Below are 18,641 nucleotides of genomic sequence, written 5' to 3' on the forward strand. Positions count from 1 at the left end.
GGAAAGGGAATTTATATATATATATATATATATATATATATATATATATATATATATATATATATATATATACACATATGTATATATATATATATACATATATGTATATATATTTATATTTATTTATATATATTTTATATATGCATGTATGTATATATAAGTATACACACACACACACACATATATATAAAGATAGATAGAGATGTATAAGGGCTCTTTTAAAAAATACATTTTTAAAAAGTTCTCTCTGAAAAAGAGCTGGGCTCTTGGTGCTTCTGAAAATTTTCTTCCAACACAAGCAGTACCCAGATTGGAATTTTGATTTTTAAGTATTTCAGTTCTTGCTTGGAAAATTAAATTCACAAAACAATTGATTATCGATTATAAATGGCAAAAACACCATCTGGTTCCCCAAAACGGCTAAATCCAAGTAGCAAAGGGAAAAAAAAAGAATTGGAACTTCTAGTTGGCGTGGAGTTCTAGTCCATGAAGCAGAAAATGACGAGCTTTACTATGAAAAAGCAGGAGTAGTCATAACTTGTATTTAGCGGCTGTGGGAATTTGATCCGTTCTTCACATGTTCCATATGTTAAAGCAATTGGCGAGAACCTCAGTGTGAAGGAGTTGGGGGTGGGAGAAGAGTATGGCTAGTGAAAGGGAAGCAAAATCTTAATCCTGAGTTCTTTCTTCGGTGCTCCTCTTCATACAGCGCCCAAAGGCCTTACTTTCTCTGGTAGGGATATGACTGATGTTATCCTTGCCTCCCCTGACACAGGTAGAGGAAGTTGTCTGTTGTTCTGAAGCCATCTGCATTCTTCTACTCAGGTAAGTCACTAAGCATTAACATTTCCCACAGTAATATCCACTGTTATTCTTTGCCAACTGGGAATTTGAGTAGGTGTCCATTTCATGTGCCAAGAGAATGAAGCGAGATGAAAACACCCCACGTATTCCACTGTCCCCATATTGTGTTCTGAGTGTGGGAGGATTTGGGTCCGGGCTATAGTTTTTCGTAGATCTTGTTTCATAAAATATGCTATACCTTAGCCATATTCTGTGATCTTGTTATAAAACGATTCTGAGGTCCTGGCTTAAAAGAACCCCATGCTCTAATTTAGGTATCATTTTCACATTTATTTTTTAGCTCTGTAATAGGGTGTAGAACTCTTGGTGTGTAAACTCCCTCCTTTCAAGCAGTTTGTCTATAATTATAGTCTTAAGAGAGTTGGGGGGAAAGAGAGGGGGAGTCTGGGAGGTTAAGTGATTTCTCAATGGTCCGTCCAAGATTGGCTCTCTATCTCCATCCCTTAATGCTAAATAACAAAAATTGCCTACAACCTCTCTGTGGATTATAGGATCATACATCTCGTGCTAGGAGAGACCCCAGAGGTCACCTAGTCCAAGCCCCTCATTTTTAACAGATGAAAAAATTAAGGCCTAAGGAGTTCAATTGCTAAGATCACAGGGCAGTAAATGTCAAAGGCAGGATTTGAACACAGAGTGTTGAAAGCAGTATATGAACCTCAAGGTCATACATCTAATAGATATTAAAAGCAGGATCTGAGTCCCACGTGGTCACTGTTCTTTCCACAGGACCAAGCTGCCTTCTCTGACCTGACACAGTCTCTGCTTAATCAGTCCGGGCCCAGCCGAGCCTATAGGAATAAGTGAGTGGGTTCTGCCAAAGTAAACCCAGCCTCGTCTGTAGCAGTGTTTACAACAGGTCTTCGGAGACCGGGAAGCTCCCCCATAATGACACATGATTATTGCTGGCCAGTTTCCTCTGACCCTTCTCTCTGCCGTTCTTTTCTGCTCCAGCTAGCTCTGTCACCTGCTGGATGTAGCGGGAGTCGTGGTAGATGGCCTTCCCTCCATAAAGCAGCGCAGAAATCATGAAGCACAGCGGCAGGGGCTCTGAAGACCGAGCAATCTTCGAGTTGCACAAGGGACAGAGAGAAGACTTTTTAAGGGTGACGGCCAGTTTGGCTCACAGGATCTCAGCTCCCCTTTGATGTTTTTTGTGGTTTTGTTACTTTCCTCCAGGGTGAGGATAAGGGGCTAGGCAGCTCGTTTCTGGGTAGCTGTCCTAGCGTACTGCTCAGTCTTGGCAATTTACATTCCCTAATCTCCTGGTCATTTAGCCACAGATAATTTGTCATGGTTTGTTTTAGCTGTTGTGATATTGATATTTATTATGCAAATTGTATTTCCTACATCTTATTGTTCTGCATTCTATGAATACTTAAATTATTATAAACCTTTATACTTAATACAGCTCGTCCTTCAATTTGATGCTTGAGTAACGGAGGGTCAGAGCACATACTATCTTCAGGAGGGAAAGAAAATAAGTAATTAAAAAGCAGACAAACAAGATCGCTGCAGTCTGGCTGGAGAGGGGGCCAAAAAGACCAGAGACACTGTTAGAGCAGCTCGGCGGAGCTCCTCCCGGAGAGACGGGAATTAAGCCCCGGGGCCTGGATTTTGGCTCCTGGTACCCCCGCACGGAGGGCTTGGAGGGGTTTCTGGCCGAAGACAGGCCCGCAGGAGAGCAGCGTCCATCTCTCCTCCCATACACGGATATCCCAATGGATTTCACTGCACCCCCAGTTCGGTTCGGAGGCGGCTCTGAGAGGGAGGGAAGGGCCTGTCTGGGCGCTAGCCTCCCCGGAGCCTGAGCCCCCTTCCACGGGAGCCAGGAGGGCAGGCCGGAGTCTCTTCCTAACTGGTGCTAAATCAACAGCTGCGAGACAGCCTCGCTTTCCCCCTTCCCACTCGGGCAGTTCCATGCACGTCTCCAGGATTGTTTTGTAAATCCGGGGACATGCATTTTTACTCTCCACCCTTCGCCAGGCTTTTCCCCTCGAGGAAGGTGAGTGACGGAAATCTGCAGTCCCTCTTCCTCGGGCAGGTACTCCAGGGAGGAAGCTAGAACGGTCTCCTAGGGCAGTGACCTAGCCTTCGGCGAGAAGTGTAGATTGATATCAACATCCTTTATTAAAGGTGAGCAAGGAAGTTAGAACGGTCTCGCGGAGGGTAGGTCTCCACACGCTCGAAGCCGGAGAGGAGACTTTTACCTTGATCCCCGGGAAGCGAACCCGACCCTTATTAACATAAACATATTTGCATAAACCCCTCCCCCTAGGTGGCGCGGGCGCGCCGCCGATCGGCTTGCGTGGGGCGGGGGGGGCGGGGGCGGGGCGGGAGGGGTTGGTGAGGGAGGAGGGAGACCCCAGAGAGAAGAGAGCGGGAGGGGGCGCTGCGATTGGCCAGTACGGGCTCCGCCCCAACGCATCTTATTAACATCTAATTAGCGGGCCGGTCGGACGCTGGAGGAAGCGGCGGCCGCCAGTCTGAGGCAGGTGCCCGACATGGCGAGTGCGGTGCTGCCGAGCGGATCCCTGTGTGCGGCGGCAGCGGCGGCGGCGGCGGCGCCTCCCGGGCTCCGGCTCCGGCTCCGGCTGCTGCTGTTGCTTCTCTCGGCCGCGGCGCTGATCCCCCACAGGTAGGTGCCAGCGCTGGGGGTCCGAGTCCCCCGAATTTCCACACACCCCAGCAGTCGTTTCCAAGAGGGGGAGGCCGTTTCCATGACAACTGCCCTCCCCAATTCATAAATCTGAAGGGGAAGGAGCGTGCAAGGGAAGCTCGCCTAGGCGCGATCGCAGCGGGGCGAGGAGTGGCGGGTTTGCGGGCGTCGGTGATTCCCCCATCCTCCCAGCCCTGTCGGAATCCAGGGACCCCTCTGGGAGGCAGCAGCTCCGCTCCCCGGTTTGGGTAGCCGGGAACAACGGGGGAGCGGCGTGAGAATTGAGGGGCTCTTGGCTTCCCGGGGTCGGAGGATATGGGGGAGGGGAAGAGCGTAGGAACCCTAGTATCTTTCCGATCCCCCTTTCCCTTCAACTCCCTACTGCTCGCCTGACTTGCACATCACCCAGGGCTGCGGCTTCGCTGCTTCGGAGCCCCCTCCCCAATATCTAACTCATTTGTCTCGCCAAGACCCCCTCAGGTTTCTTGTGACTTCACGTCCCCCCAAGTCACCACTCCTCCGCGTCTGTCACCCCTAGACTTGTCTCTGCTCCCCGATCTGTGTCCCCTCTCCCCCCGCGCCCGCTTCCCAAACTGCACGCAGTGTGCTCTCGTGCTTCCCTCCGAGCTGCCTCCACCCTCGGGATTGCACCCCTCCTCTCTCCTCCCCTTGGCTGCGGATCTCCCTGGCTGGGCTCCAGGCGTGGAAAGTTCCCCCCAGCCCCTGTGCGCGGGGGGCGGCCGCTCCTGCCGCCTCTGCGGGAAGGAGGAGCTGGGAGCGGGGCGCCTGGAGCCCGCCAGTTGCTCGGAGGACGGAGTCCCCTTCCCGGAGAGCGGGGGAAAGGAGCTGCTGGAGAGAGGTTCTCCTCTCCCTTTGGCCAGCCCTAGGTGGTGGTGATGGTGATGGTGGCGTTGGATGCACCTCTCATCCCCCCCCCTTCCCCGCAGCCTTTGTGTCCAGTGCGGAGCGGAGGAGTATTTCCCGACCCCCCGAGGGGGATTGGTTCTGGATTTGCTCAGGGACGTGGCTTGCCCGCCCCCCCGCCCTGCCTAAAACGCCGAGCACTCCGAGGCTGGAGCAGCACGATGTGTGGCTGCCCCGGTGCTGGGCGCGTTGGCGCGTTTGGGAATGAAGAGGGCAGTGTTTGCTTTCGCTAACAAAAGGGAGCCGAGGCACTTCCCCAGCGGCGAGGCCAGTACTGCTGCACCCCTCCTTTCCGCTCCCGCCACCCTCCACATCTTCCTATTTTCCCCACGCCTTCCCTCCCCGCTGAGGATTCAGTGGGGAGCTCGGAGGAGGGCGCGGGGGAGGGGGGATGCAGCAAGCTCTGCGCCTGCAAAAGCCTCCGTGCAGGCAGAGCGGGAGCAGCAGGACTTAAGCAGCAACAAGTGGCGGAGGATCGGAGAGCTCGTTCCCCACCTCCCGGAGCCCCTCCGTGTGTGTCCCCCCCTCCCAGGGCCAGGTGCGGATTTCGGGGTGCCGTAGCCAACCTTAGCCCCGCCGTGCTTTCGTGGTCCCTTTTGTTTACACAATAGAGGACATCCAGTTATGTAAACACTGCACCCGGCAGTGAACGGAGGGGTCCCTTGGTGGGGGCGCCTTGAGATGGGTAGCGGCCGGCTTGGCCACTTCCCTTTCGGGAAGTCCTCGGTTTGCGAGAGCCCGGCTACGGGTCTGTGTGGGAGTGAGAATCTGACATCGGATTCCATATCTCCACGGAGGCTTCCCTCTTTTCCTGTCTGTCTCCCGGTGCTGTTTTTATGTGCTTTTCTTGTGTGAATTCTTAATTTATGAGTTACAAGGTAATTGGGTTTGGGCTCAGCCGATGCCGGCGCAGTTACAACTTCATCTCGGGCGATGTCTGAGACTGGATGGGTTCAATAAAACGTTCCTGAAAGAGATCCCTCATGCTGCTGCATTGTAAAAAGCGCCAGTGTCAGTTAAACGTGAGTGTGTGTGGAAAGGCTCTGTAACTGGCGCATAATAGGAGCAACAATAGACTTGTATTGGCTGCGAAAAAGAGGGAAAAGCGCTGCTGGGGAGATTTCCTTTCCACTCAAAATGGGAGATCTGTAATCACTGCAAAGTACTAGGAGATTATGCATACCCTGTCAGGCGTGCTCATTGAAGGAGTGGCGTTAGTAGTAACAGAACTATATTTGTAACTATCTTTCTGGGAGAAGTTGCCTTCCCTGAGTGGGATATATGCTGACTTGTAAAGGAGAGATCGGGAACTCAACCGTGCATGTCAAAGCTACATGAAAATTCTGTTACCAGTTACCATGGAAGCAGCTTCTTGCTCCTGTGTACATCACTGTTTGTATGCTGCTTATCAGATTGTGTTCAAATTAGAAAGTAATTGGGTTTGATTTGCAGGAGGGAGTAATGCATTTTTGGATGACTCCTCCTTGAGATTATTTTTATATATAACAATGACCTGGCAGTGGCATTTAAGGGGCTCTTTGCTCTAGCCACAGGTCTTAGACTCTAGATGAGAAATTTTGAGGGAAGGGGGTAGGAGGGTGGGGCTCTCTCCCTTAGCGCTTACAAAAGCTTTGAGCCTGCTCAGAGGCCTCCCTTTCTGAATCAAAGAAAACCTGTTGGTGCTGCCTCCTAACTTCCACTGGTCTAGTTCCATTTTTATTTCTCCTGGAAAACCGAAAGAAGGCCACAGAAGGCCTGTGCGGTAGATCTTGATTCCTTTTCCCCATAAAACCTGATCCATCTGTCTTTGAAAGAGACATTTTCCCTGTCCATTTTATGGGTGGTGGTTTGGATGAAATGAATGTTATTAGCATGCAATTAAAATGGGGTTGCTTAGGTTTACTGAAACTCACCTGCAGAGTAGAAATCGTTTCCTCTATTTTGCTTGCATGTGTGATAACATCGTTTTAAATCTGAGTGAAGGAAGCGGAGTTGTTTCTTCCTTCCGTGGGTGTTAGAAAGCGGGTCTCAGTGGTAGGTGGCAATCCTTTGGGTGGCAGCTCAAAGCTGGATCCCTTCTGTAAGGGCTTGTCGGCGCTAATGTTCCCAGGAAAGGAGACTCTGCAAAGTGCTACCCTTGGTATTGTCATGTCTCCTATCTAGTTGAATCCCTGCAGGAGGGACTTGCTCTTGTCTGTGATGGCTTTGATAAAATATCCCTCATTAATGCCACTTTATATTTACAGTGTGTCACTGGAGACACACAAGGCTTCATTTAGTGACTTGTGTGTCGAGACAAGCTTGCATTATTTGCCTGGGACATTTTGGAAGAACAAGAGACCCATTGAGCAATCTTTTGAAATGAACAAATACGAAAAAGGGGGGAATAAAAGAGCAGGCAGTTCTCTGGAACAAAGAGCTTTATTCATATGTATGTTGTACATGCTCTATCCAGTTTTCCCCAATGGCTCTCTTGGTAAAGGGGAGTGGGATGGGGAAGAAGCAAACTGGTGTGACACTTTCACTTCCTCTCTTCCTGACTTCTCATCCTTTTGGAGTTGGTCCGAGAGAAGATGAATCCAGAACACACTGACTGCTCATCTTCCTGAGCTCCCCTCAGAACGGAGAAAGGTGACTGATGCCTCTGCTTAAAAGATACTTCTTCAAGATCCACTTCCTACCTCAGCATTTTACATGGAGAAAATGCTACCTGTTGAGATGGATGATTATAGCAAGAAGAGATGACACACTTGTATGACATCCGATAGCGAATGCCAGGCTAAGTTGTTTTGCAATTGGAATATTAGCTCTTTTTTATTTTATTTTATTGCACTGTTAGACTTGCCACTTGAAAACCAGGTTCTTGTATTTATTGTCTTTGTTATATATAGCATTACTCTTGGAGTTTATTGTGACTTTTGCCCATATCTGGTAAATTTTAGCTTCATACACAGTGAATTTTTAATGCTTCTTGGCCTGGAGTTTTGGCTCACTAAATAATATTCAGCCTTTAAAACTTTTTTTCATAACATTGTTATGAATGCAAACCATCTTAGAGTCTTTTTTCCCCCCTCTGTGTATGATTTCTTTTAAGTGCTGTATCTGCCACTTGGAACCCTTGCTTGCATAAAATGTAACTTTAAAATAAGATTCATTTTAATGAGGACTACATTAAATTGAGTCAAGGTAATCAACATTATGATATTGAAAGAAAACTTCCCAGTATTAGATAACAAAACTAAAAGGAAATCAGAACATAAAATCTCATCTCTGTATATATGCAGCTAAGAAGAATATTACTGACCGCTGCACTGGGCATTTATTAACTGAGAAACACTAGCATAGAAGGGAGAAATCACACAGCGACATCTGTTGCAGAATTGAAAATTTGCTGCTTTGAGTTGGGAGCTAATTAGTCCCATAAAAGCTTCTAATGGTACGTGTCAGAAACATATATATTGTATGTATACCCACAGACAGATGTACATGGTCATTTCTTTGTAAATAAAACCCTTCAGGGATAAGGAGGTCTTTTTAAATTTCACCTTTGAGGAGTCTGTGATCTTTATAGACTTACAGAAATTTAATGATCATAGAGACCATTTATTTCCATCTTCTTAGTAATCGGTGAAGAAACTTTGACTTGGAGGTTGTGACTTAAGTACACAGTATATTAGTGACAACTAAGACTAGAGCCCAAGGCACCTGTTTCCTATATAGTCAAGGATTTTTCTCATTTACTTCTCATCCTCCATAGAATGAGATGCCCAGCCACAGCATTGTTCAAGATGTATTGCGATTCAGAAAATTTTGAGATTTGGAGGCTTCAGGAATAATTATCTCCAGAAATCTTTGGATTATGAGAATCTACCTGCTGGAAAAAAGGACTAGTCTTTATCAGGATTTTATTTAGCGTTAACAAGGGACCCTAAAACCTTTGGACTTAATTGGCCGGTATACTGGAATTGAATAGTATGGTAAAAGCTGTCTAAGAAATCCTTTTTAGTTGGAGTTAGCGATTGTATCCGTGGTCTCAGTGTTATGTTCAGAAAGAAATAGATTTATTTTAGCTAGATCCATATTTTTCCTTTCTCTTCAGCATAATACTCATGATACTCCTTCTATAAAAAATAAAAAGCTGCGACCAGAATTAGGACATTCTCTTGTTGGGATCGAAAGCAGTTCTGGGCTTTCCCCAAAACAATTTGGGAGCAAGTATGGATGATAAGAATGGCTATTATTAGTATCACTAATAATAATTTTGATGTTAGTATCTCAAATTAGTGATTCTAATAATAACACTGTTAACATTGCTAATTACTAGCATTAATATTAATAGTAATGTTATTAATATCCCTAATGATAATTACCATGTACATACGCACACACACACATATATATATATAGATAGATAGATACATCTGTGAATATATATATATATGTATATACACACACACATATATACACATATTTATACATACAACACTTTAAAGTTTTACAGAGTGCTTTATAGACATTATTTCCTTGACCACATTAACTGGCAAATCCAATGCTGAGCTTATTTGGTTTAGATGTAGAAGAGAGGAAAGTGAGAAAGGAATTGTTGAAGAATGAAGTCATTGGGTAGTAAATTGGCTGGTCGAAAAACTAATCAGAGCCCAGTGGATCAGATTGCTTCCTGGATTGGGTTTGTTTTGGAGTCTTGCTTACACTCTGATTTGGATAGATTAGGGCTTTGGTTTTAGTAAATGTTGTTTGGTGATCTGATTGTAATACTTAAGCCTGGTTTTATAAGAATGAGGAAATGGAAGTTCCACTTAGGATTGAGCAGCTATAGCTGGAAGTGACCAAGAGATCTTAGAGGCCACGGGTTATTCAATTCCCAAATTTCATAGAAGACCAGAACAAGGCTTGGGGAAATCGAGTCACTTGCCTGAGGTCACCGGGGAGGAAATGTCCAAAGCAAAATTTTAATCCAGTTTGTTATTCCAGAGTCAGAGTTCTTTTCTATGCTGTCTCTCCACTCTTCAGTTTTAAGTTGCTTTGTTTTACCTTGATCAACTTGGCCATTTCCATTTATATGAACAAGTTCCCTTACCTGGAAAAATAATATTAAAGGAAGAAAAGTTTAGTAATAATGATGATGACAACATATTTACAGAGTGCTTTGTTGTTTAGAGAATATTTTCCACACAGTCTCATTTATTTCAGCCTTGTGAAGTATATATCATTGCCAATGTCATTATTATTATTTTACAGATGTGGAAACAAAGGCTCAGAGAAGTTAAGTGACTAATCTCAGGTCACTCAACTGGCAAGCAGCAGGAAGTTTCAGAAGAATGGTTCTAATGGCCAGGTCTTTCTGACTCTTTTAAGTCCAGAGATCTTTTTGTATGCTGTTCTTGGCATGGCTTATCTTAGTTTAGTGGTTTTGCAGACATTTTAATGGTATGTCAGATATTTTAAAATTTCAGTGGAGTATACTTGTCTTTATGCTTGTAGATGTTAGAAACAGTGAAAACAAAAGAAAATTAAGTTTATTCCCCCTTTTGATATTTTGGACTGGTCATTTTAAGTTGTTTACATTTCATATTTTATAATCAATGTAATTACAAAATATTTGGTACGTGAGTCCCATATGAAAAATGGATGCATTTTGTGGTTGTTCTTTTATTTTTGAGGGCAGAAGAGGAGAAAAGAAAAGGGACTTAACTACATTTAACAGTACATTTCTGCATTTATTTTTATAAAGTATAACTTTTAAATTTAGTCTAAAGTGTTGGAATGCTTTAGCGGTAATCCTCTGAGCTTTTTTTTTTTTGCCCTCCTATTAAAAGCTGTTGGCTCCATTTTCAGAGAGGTTCATGGGATGAGAGTTTTTAGAAAAACAAGCTTTTTCTTGAGCATTGTATTTAATGTGGACCATAAATCTGAAGCATTTGATTTTCTGGTTTTCAGCCAAACAAATAATTACACATATGATGGTTTTAGTGGGGTACGAATTGAGCTGGCCAGGTAAAAGCCTCCTGCGTCTTTCCTGGGGAACTGGACCCGGTACAAGAAAGCACAAAGGAATGCCTACATTGAGTGTTTGGGGAGTGCCACCAAAATCAAATAAAAAGCTTTTGTTTGGAAACCATCAATGAAGGAAGGAACCCACTGGAATGTTTGTAATTACAAGTGGTACCTCCTTGTTTAAATTTCAAAAGCCACAGTTTCTTTTTTCAGAGGTTTAAATTGCATGCTCCAGCCAGCAGCTGCTGTTGTGGTTAATGGGCAGTTTCTCTTTGAAGATCTTCCAGTACTGGCTCTCAAAAGCTTTGGTACAGTTGACTCCCAACTAGGGTTAGAAGAGGTGTGGATATTTATGTTATATACAGCCAAGTGATGCATGGCCCACGCTGTCCAAAAAGAGAAACTTTGGGTGAGGAATCAGGTAACTGAAAAAACAAAACAAACAAGAAACTGTCATAACTAAAGGGTGCTTGGAGTATAGGCATGAGATGATCAACTCCCACTAACATAAGTGAAGTCCTTGCAATTGAACAATTTTTTTTCCATCTGTTTTGTTGGAATGTAATTAACTTTGATTTAGTTATTTCAGGAACATAAGTCTTAAAATGAAATGATCTGAGAGAGAAACTGCTTGGTACACAAATAACAATAGGGGCAACAACGATAATAAAATTGATATTTACAAAGAACCCGAAGGTTTAAAAAACCCTTGACATACATTAAGCCGTTTCAGCCTCCCAATAAACATTGTGAAGTTACTATAGATATTATCCCCATTTTATAGATGAAGGAACCGAGGCTCAGAGAGGTTACATATTAGTTAAGTGTCAGACATGGGATTTGAACCGAACTCCAGGATGAGGTTCTCTGCCAGGCTGGGCTGACTGTTGAAAGGCCCTAGGACAAGTAGCATTTTTCTAAGGCTAAGTAGGCCATAGTCCATGGGAAGCTTAGAGTGTCCCATTCTATTTTTAGCAATGCAGCATCACTGCATGGAGCTGTGGTTAAGTCCATGAAGGTTCTGTGAGTTGTTTGCCAGTCATAAAGTTGTAGAATCTTGAGTTTAAAAATGACATTAGAGATTACTTAGTCCATCCCTTTTTAGAACAATAGCTTCTCTTTATATTACTCCTGACTAGTAGTCATCCAAACCTGTGCTTGAACATTTTCAGTGATTAAAAAAAAAATGACTTTTTTAAAGCAGTCCCATTTCATGTTAGTGTAGTTTTCCTAACTATATATTATTTATATACACAGATATATATTTATATGCTATTCCTATGTTACGTAATAAAATATCTATTCATATACATTGAACCAAAATTTACCTTTCTGAGAATTAGAACAATTACTCTTAGGTCTACCCTCTGTAGCCAAACCAGAACAAGTCTAATCTTTCTTCTGTATGACTAACCAAATGTTGACTACAGTTTGTCTTGTTCTGAGTTTTCTATTCTCCCAGTTCCCTCAACTTTTTATGTATGCCCTGGCTTACCTTTCTTTCTGACCTTGGTCAGCCTCCCTCAAGGGCTAGGCTCAGAAGTTTACATCATATCCATTCCCAAAGTGGACACAAGCAGAATACTTACTGATTGTCACTTGGCACTAGTTAATGGTAACTTGGGGGCTTTGTGCAATACATCCTCCCAACATCCTTGGGAGGTGGCAGATGCTTATTTTATGAGGAAAATTGAGTGGTGGGAAAGAAGTTTTTCATTTATGAATTTTGAACTGAGACCTATTGAAAACCAGAACTTTCACTACATATTATCTATAGTTTGTAATTTTTGTTAGAAACCAAATTTAACATGTCAAAAATCCAGCCCACCATTTCCCTTAAGTTGCTGCTAACTACTTACTCCTGGTGTCTGTTACTTTGAATGACTGTCTTTTCAAAATCTAGGGTCCTGAGTTTGGAAACCTTGTGAGCTACTGTCTGCTTATTAATGACGCTTCCTGTTTGTAATCCAAGCAAATTGGACTGATCATTTCCTAACCATACCCCTTTCTTCCTTCTTCATTTTTGTGGCCATTGTGATAGTCCAAAATCTCGATTGCTTCACCGTATATAATATTGTGCTATTTTACAATCCAGCTTCCCTCCTGTCAATCTCTGTTTTTTGAGCACCCAACCTTACACATATCAGCTAAAATCATCTTTAAATGCTGTTTTGACCATGTCACTCTACAGCTTAGAAATGTATGCTGGTCCATAATTGTGGCTTATATAAATTTCAGATGCCTCAGAATTTGCTTCAAGGTTCTCTTCCGTTGCTCTATCATGTTTTAAACACTTACTCCTCTTTCCTTCCATTTTCAGCCCAATCCAGCCCTGATCCTGACCCACATCTACTGTGATTGGAAGTAGTTACTTTTAAATGACGCCAGTGAAACTGAGGACGAAAGAGCAACTGCTTGCTGGTTTCCATTGGGCAAAATAGTCCATCTGGTCTTTCCTTTGTGATCTCTCCTGCTTTACAGATGGAAAATAACTGGGAACTCTCCTTACCTACTTTGAGGAATAACACCTTAACTGAAACATATCATTAAAATAGATTTCATCCTCATTAACATACAATAAAAAACATAACATACGTTATCCATAATCCACTCTAATGCTAGCATTTCTCATTCTGTTTTGTAGATTTATACATAAATGGTTTTTTGTTTTGTTTTGTTTTTTAATACTAGGCATTTCCTTGCCATAATGTCTTGATATTTCAATTATATTTTTAATGAAGATTTTAAACTTTAAAATGTTGAGAATTTATTGTGCATGTGCAATAGACAGTATTTGAACATTGAGCTTTACTGCCACATTAAAATAGTATAATTGGCTTAAAAATTAAAAGTTGAAAAAGAAAAACCTGCAGAGAAAACCATTAAGGTCACTGGAACTAGGAGGGCGATTAGAAGTAAAAAATCTCAGGTATTTTGTTGGGAACTATTGTTCCAGGTACAAATTAGCAAAATGCATCTTGTGGAGGGGGGGGGGGCAGAATCCAAGGACACTAGCACCAAATTGAGTGTTAACTCTTCTCATATTTCTTGCCTTAAATGACTAAGAAACACATGTTTGGAGAACTTTGCCTTGATGGAAAGACAAGTCTCTGAAGTACTGGAAACAATATTTGTCACCATTCCTTCTCCCCCCCCCTTTTTTCTTTTAGCTCAATACTTACTTGTTGTTCATTTGTTTCAGTCATGTCCAACTCTGATGCCATTTGGGGTTTTATTGATAAAGACACTGGATTGATTGATTTGCCATTTCCTTCTCCAACTCATTTTATTGAGAAACTGAGGTAAAGAGGATTAAGTGACTTGTCCAGGCTCACACAGCTAATAAGAATCTGAGGCTAGATGTGAACTTGGGTCTTTTTGAGATAAAATCTGGCATTCTATATACCAGCTTTAATACTTTAATGCAAAGTACATTAAACGAGTTTTGATTATCTATGTATTCTATACCTTAATTAATGGTTTCATCAGTTACTGTTTATATTTCCTTTAGAGAGTCATCCCTCTTCAGGTGGCTCCTTTTTCTTGTGATTTTGGGTTTTTCTTCAGCTTGTCTATTGGCAGGAGGTTATGGCCTAATAACTTAAAAAAAAAGGGACTTATGGTAGAATCATGGAGCATATACAGAGAGTTAGGAAATGTCTGTTGGTGAAGTCTCAGAATGGGGATTTAGGTAACTGTAGTAGAATAGTGTTTCTTTGTCCCTCAGCTACATCTGGCTGTGAACACTAAGCCAGGGATAGTTACAGATCATCAACCTGACGCATCCTTCTGAAGAGAAAAGAACATTGCTTTATTTTTCTTGAAGAAACACTTACCTAACACTAGGAACTTTTGAAACAGAAACTCCCCCAATTAATTGTTTGCCTCAGTGGTTTTATCTTTTGAAAGGTTCAAGTAGAGATTAAATTAAATGACCTTGAACTATATCTTTCTCTGCCGGTTTTGTGCAGGTGCTGTGATTTCAAAGTGATCTCTTTAAAAAAAAAAAAACAAACATTTTTGTGCGTAATCAGATTGATGTTGGCTAGTCCATTTTTTTTCTAAAACAAAACAGTCACTGAACCAGACTGGGAAGGAAGAAGATCCAGTTTGGCTTATTGAACAGTTAAAATTAAAAAGTTGATTTAGAAGTTCTACTGGGCCTGGAGTCAGGTGAAATGCTAAGCCAGATACTTGTTTAACTTCATCCTGGGTAAGTCACTTAATCTCAGTCTGCCTCAGTTTCCTCATCTGTAAAATAATAGCATCTACCTCCCAGGGTGGTTGTGTAGATGAAATGAGATAATGTTTGTTAAGCTCTTTGGAAACCTTAAAGCAATACATAATATTACCACCACTACCACCATCACAATTAGAAGTAGTGTGAAATCTGATACATATTTTAAAAGATGTTGGTTTTGGTTGTATGAAATTTATTTTATTAGAGCACAGTCTTAATAAAGTATGTTACCAGTTAGGAAGCTGCGATTAGTAGCAATTACCATTCATGTAATAAAATATATCTGGAAATCAGAAATATCTGGGTTGGAAAGGTTCATGAAAAATGTACTTATCTGAGACATATATAACATTAGAAAGAAAAACAGCAGTCAGACCACTGAGTGAAATCATACCCCAAGATAAATTTTCTTTGGGAATAAGTGTAATCACCTTGGTGAAGCTGCTGCTGATGATTAGATACTGTCCTGCTAGACACATAATGACAGATGATTTTTGGGAGGGATGATTTATTGAAATTATAATGTGTTTTATGGAACTTTTAAATCTCTTGCTGCAAAAACTTGCCTTTAAATATATTTATTAGTAGGAATTGAATGGAAGTACTTACGTCCATCCTATTGATGGAAATTAGGTGGGGTTCGCTACCTAGTTAGCAGCAAGGTGATAATTTTTTTTCCCTAAGTAGCATTCACTAAGTCATAGAGTTCCAAATTTGTAAAAAATCATGGATGCCTGAAGTATATAATAAATAAAATATATTGATATTGGTATTGCTTGTTCTTTTCCATTGTTTGTCAGGCATGTTGAGTTCTTAGTTGGGTTCTATCATTTGACTATGCCTGTATATGGTGTTTTTATCTAGTTTTATTTTAGAAGCCTTTCTCTTTCATATTCGAATCACCTTCCAACTTAGATAATTCCAAACTATCTGTCATTCACCAGACTTGGTAAGGAAATTTATGTATGCTAGGTTGACTTAGGAAATTAAAAAAAAATCCTTTAGATAAGATTTGGGTCTTTTCTTTCATGTAGACTGTTAATATGATTATGGATTAGCTTCATGAATGTTGATTTTGATCATCCATTACCTTCTGACCAATAATAACTTTTCCAACTGGAGGTAGTCTTCATAAGAGCCAAAAGTTGCCTTTTGCCTAAATTACAGTTGATATCCTCACCAATCCTGTTACAGTAGAAGAGTTAACACAACCTTTGAACTGGGAAGCTTTTAGACTTATCAGCCACCTTGTTCCTAACATACAGAGCTTTATAGCAGTTAATGCAATTGACCTACTTTCATTTGGTACTGACAGAAAGTGTTAGGGCATGCAGCTTTTACTTGGGTTTGGAGAATGTGGGCTTAGCCATTGTCTTGTTCAACATTTATAGAAATGAAGATCCTTAGCTTATAATTGTGTTTCTTGCTTATATCATGCTGTGCTACTAAGCCTGGACCTTTAGGAGGGTTAGGTATGTTTAGTTACATTTAATTATTGTGGAACTGTTAGAGGTAAAAGGTTAAGGCCATCTTTCATTAAAGGGCACATGTCTAATAGGCTGTGGATAAGAGGGAACCAGTTTCTATCCCTGAACATGATAGGGATTGAAGACATTGTGGAAGTGGTATCAGCATGTTAGCAGTGAGCTAACAAACTGAGAAACTTATCGACTCCACCATCAGCCTCTCTCTACCTTAGCTTACACCAGAGGCTTGTCTCAAAACTGATATATATTCTCAAAAGAGACATGGTGAAAATAGGGAAATTTAAACCCCAGGGTAACAGTTTTTCCTGCGCCGTAATAAAGATATATGTCTAGTCCGTGGCTACAGGATCAAAAAATAGATCATAGTAATCGGATCAAGTGTGAGAAACTGCTTGTTGCAGTGTCTCTGTTTTTTAAATGAGATGGTTAGCCAGCCTATTTTGTGGAGATGCTTAACACTGTTTATAGTGGTAATATCTGATGTTTTACCAGATAATATGTTGTTCAAATTAACTAAGTGAGCAAAATGATCAGATTTTTAATTGAAAAAAGGTTTGGTTTTTTTTTTTTTCCCTTGGTCTTTGGGTGTATGGTGTGTGTGTGTGTGTGTGTGTGTGTGTGTGTGTGTTTATTAGAAAGATGAGAAAAGATAAGCGAGTGTGTGCTTTCCAGCATTTATTTTTAATTTAGGAGAAGTTTGGAGTTTGTTCTTTCCTGTGAAAATAGAAGTGGAACCTTTTCTAACTGGAGTTTATTGCTGTAATATTTTTTTAAATGCATTTGTGACATTGATATATTTGTGACCTTGAAAAGACATTTTTTAAAAGCTATTTTTCTCACTACCACATGTGATAACTTTGGGGAAGCCGTCAATTTTGATCCCTAATCAGTAATTCCAACTCCCTGACAGTGTTGGACAGGGGAGGAGGACCTATCATAACTTGTTTTTTTATGGCTTATTCCTAAAGAGCTCTCTTCAGCGCACATCCATCTATTTAACCTTCTGTTTTCCCTGCCTAAGGCATGTAGGAGACTTGGTCCATGCCTTGGTTCTTTAAATGCTTTGAGTTATGGAGAATTAGAGTATTTTATTGATGTTTTCCTTGCAGCTATATAGCTATATATTGTCTTAGGTTATACAGTTGTTTTGCTTAGGAATTTTGTGTGGATTAGCTCAATTAGTTTAGGTTTTGAGAATAATGATAAATCTTTCTTACTTACCAAAATATGTCATATTCTGTTTCTTGGTGGACATTTTTCTAGGAATTACCTTCTTAGAGAAATACTGCATGTGAGAAGCACATAACCAACCCTCTTTCACCGTCATAACGTCCAGTAAATATATCAGTTGCAGTGTGAGCCAACTGACAAGCAAATATATTTGATGCTTATATGCTAGAAAAATTATATATCTGAAATAAAATTTTTGTCAGCATGTTAGTGTGTAGTATATGATTCACTATTGTCCAAGGAGAGGAAAAGATCAGTCCATCAATTCCATCTACTGTAGAATTAGATGGCAAAAGCTGGAAACACCCTGTTGGAAAACTGTTGTATCTAGGCCTGTTCCCTGGCTTATTTGTTTTCTTATTTGATGTTTGCATGAAAAAAAAAAAAAGATAGTTCTCAAATAGCCACCTCTTTTGCAATGTTTTTACTACTGAAATGTCCTCATACTTTATATTAGGTTTCTGCTGAAGAAGTATAAATCAGGTCATCGTAAGGACTATGACTTCAGGCAAAGAATGTTCACCTTCTCTAACCAAGAATGATCTCTATTTCCACATTAATATCCCAGTGATTATCTCTCTTTATCCTTATTTCATCAGGTGAGTAGATAGAAAGTTGGGTTTTAATAGAATATATTTCAAGGTTGTAGGTTTTTTTTTTTTTTTTTTAAATGATGTCAGGATCTCTTAAGATGTTAACCTGTCCTCTTCCTCTGTACTTGAAGTGGGGGGGAGGGGAGGAGAGACTGATATGAAAAATGAATTTATTATCCACTTATAATGGAAAAGCTGATCAGTTTTATTCATTAAGTATTTATAGTTACCTCTGTGTGTGTATGTATATTTGTATAAACACACACGCACACAGACATATAAATATATATATAAAACATTCAATTAAATATGGTGGAGGATACAAATAAAAGTAGAAAACAAGTGTACTCACATTTTAGAAAATACCAGTTTTGATAAGTTAGAATGTATCCAAAGATTGGTAACTAGAATTGTGTAAAAGAATTCAAGATCATGCCATTTGAGGATCAGTTGAAGGAGGTAGGAGAGAGATTAAAGAAATTCTTGTTAATTGAAAAAATTAATTAAAAAAAACACTACTTACTTATTAAGGGATTCCTATCTAGGTAGTGGTTGGACTAGTTATCCTCTAGGGTCTCTTTCAACTTAGATTGTATTATGCTAGGAGCTTTTAGCTTAAGGAAACGAGA

General features: G+C 41.1%; 1 protein-coding gene across 3 annotated transcripts in view; it reads left to right on the forward strand.

The window, feature by feature from the left end:
- The first annotated feature begins 4,636 nt into the window (after positions 1-4,636).
- CADM1 (cell adhesion molecule 1) overlaps positions 4,637-18,641 on the forward strand; it is a 343,997-nt gene continuing 329,992 nt past the window's right edge. For all 3 annotated transcript variants that reach the window (XM_074304197.1, XM_074304198.1, XM_074304200.1), the window contains exon 1: positions 4,637-4,985. In XM_074304197.1, the coding sequence (XP_074160298.1) occupies positions 4,652-4,985 (334 nt within the window). In that variant the 5' untranslated portion in view covers positions 4,637-4,651. The remainder of the gene's footprint in view (positions 4,986-18,641) is intronic.

This window comes from Sminthopsis crassicaudata, chromosome 3, assembly GCF_048593235.1.
Source record: "Sminthopsis crassicaudata isolate SCR6 chromosome 3, ASM4859323v1, whole genome shotgun sequence".
NCBI lineage: Eukaryota > Metazoa > Chordata > Mammalia > Dasyuromorphia > Dasyuridae > Sminthopsis > Sminthopsis crassicaudata.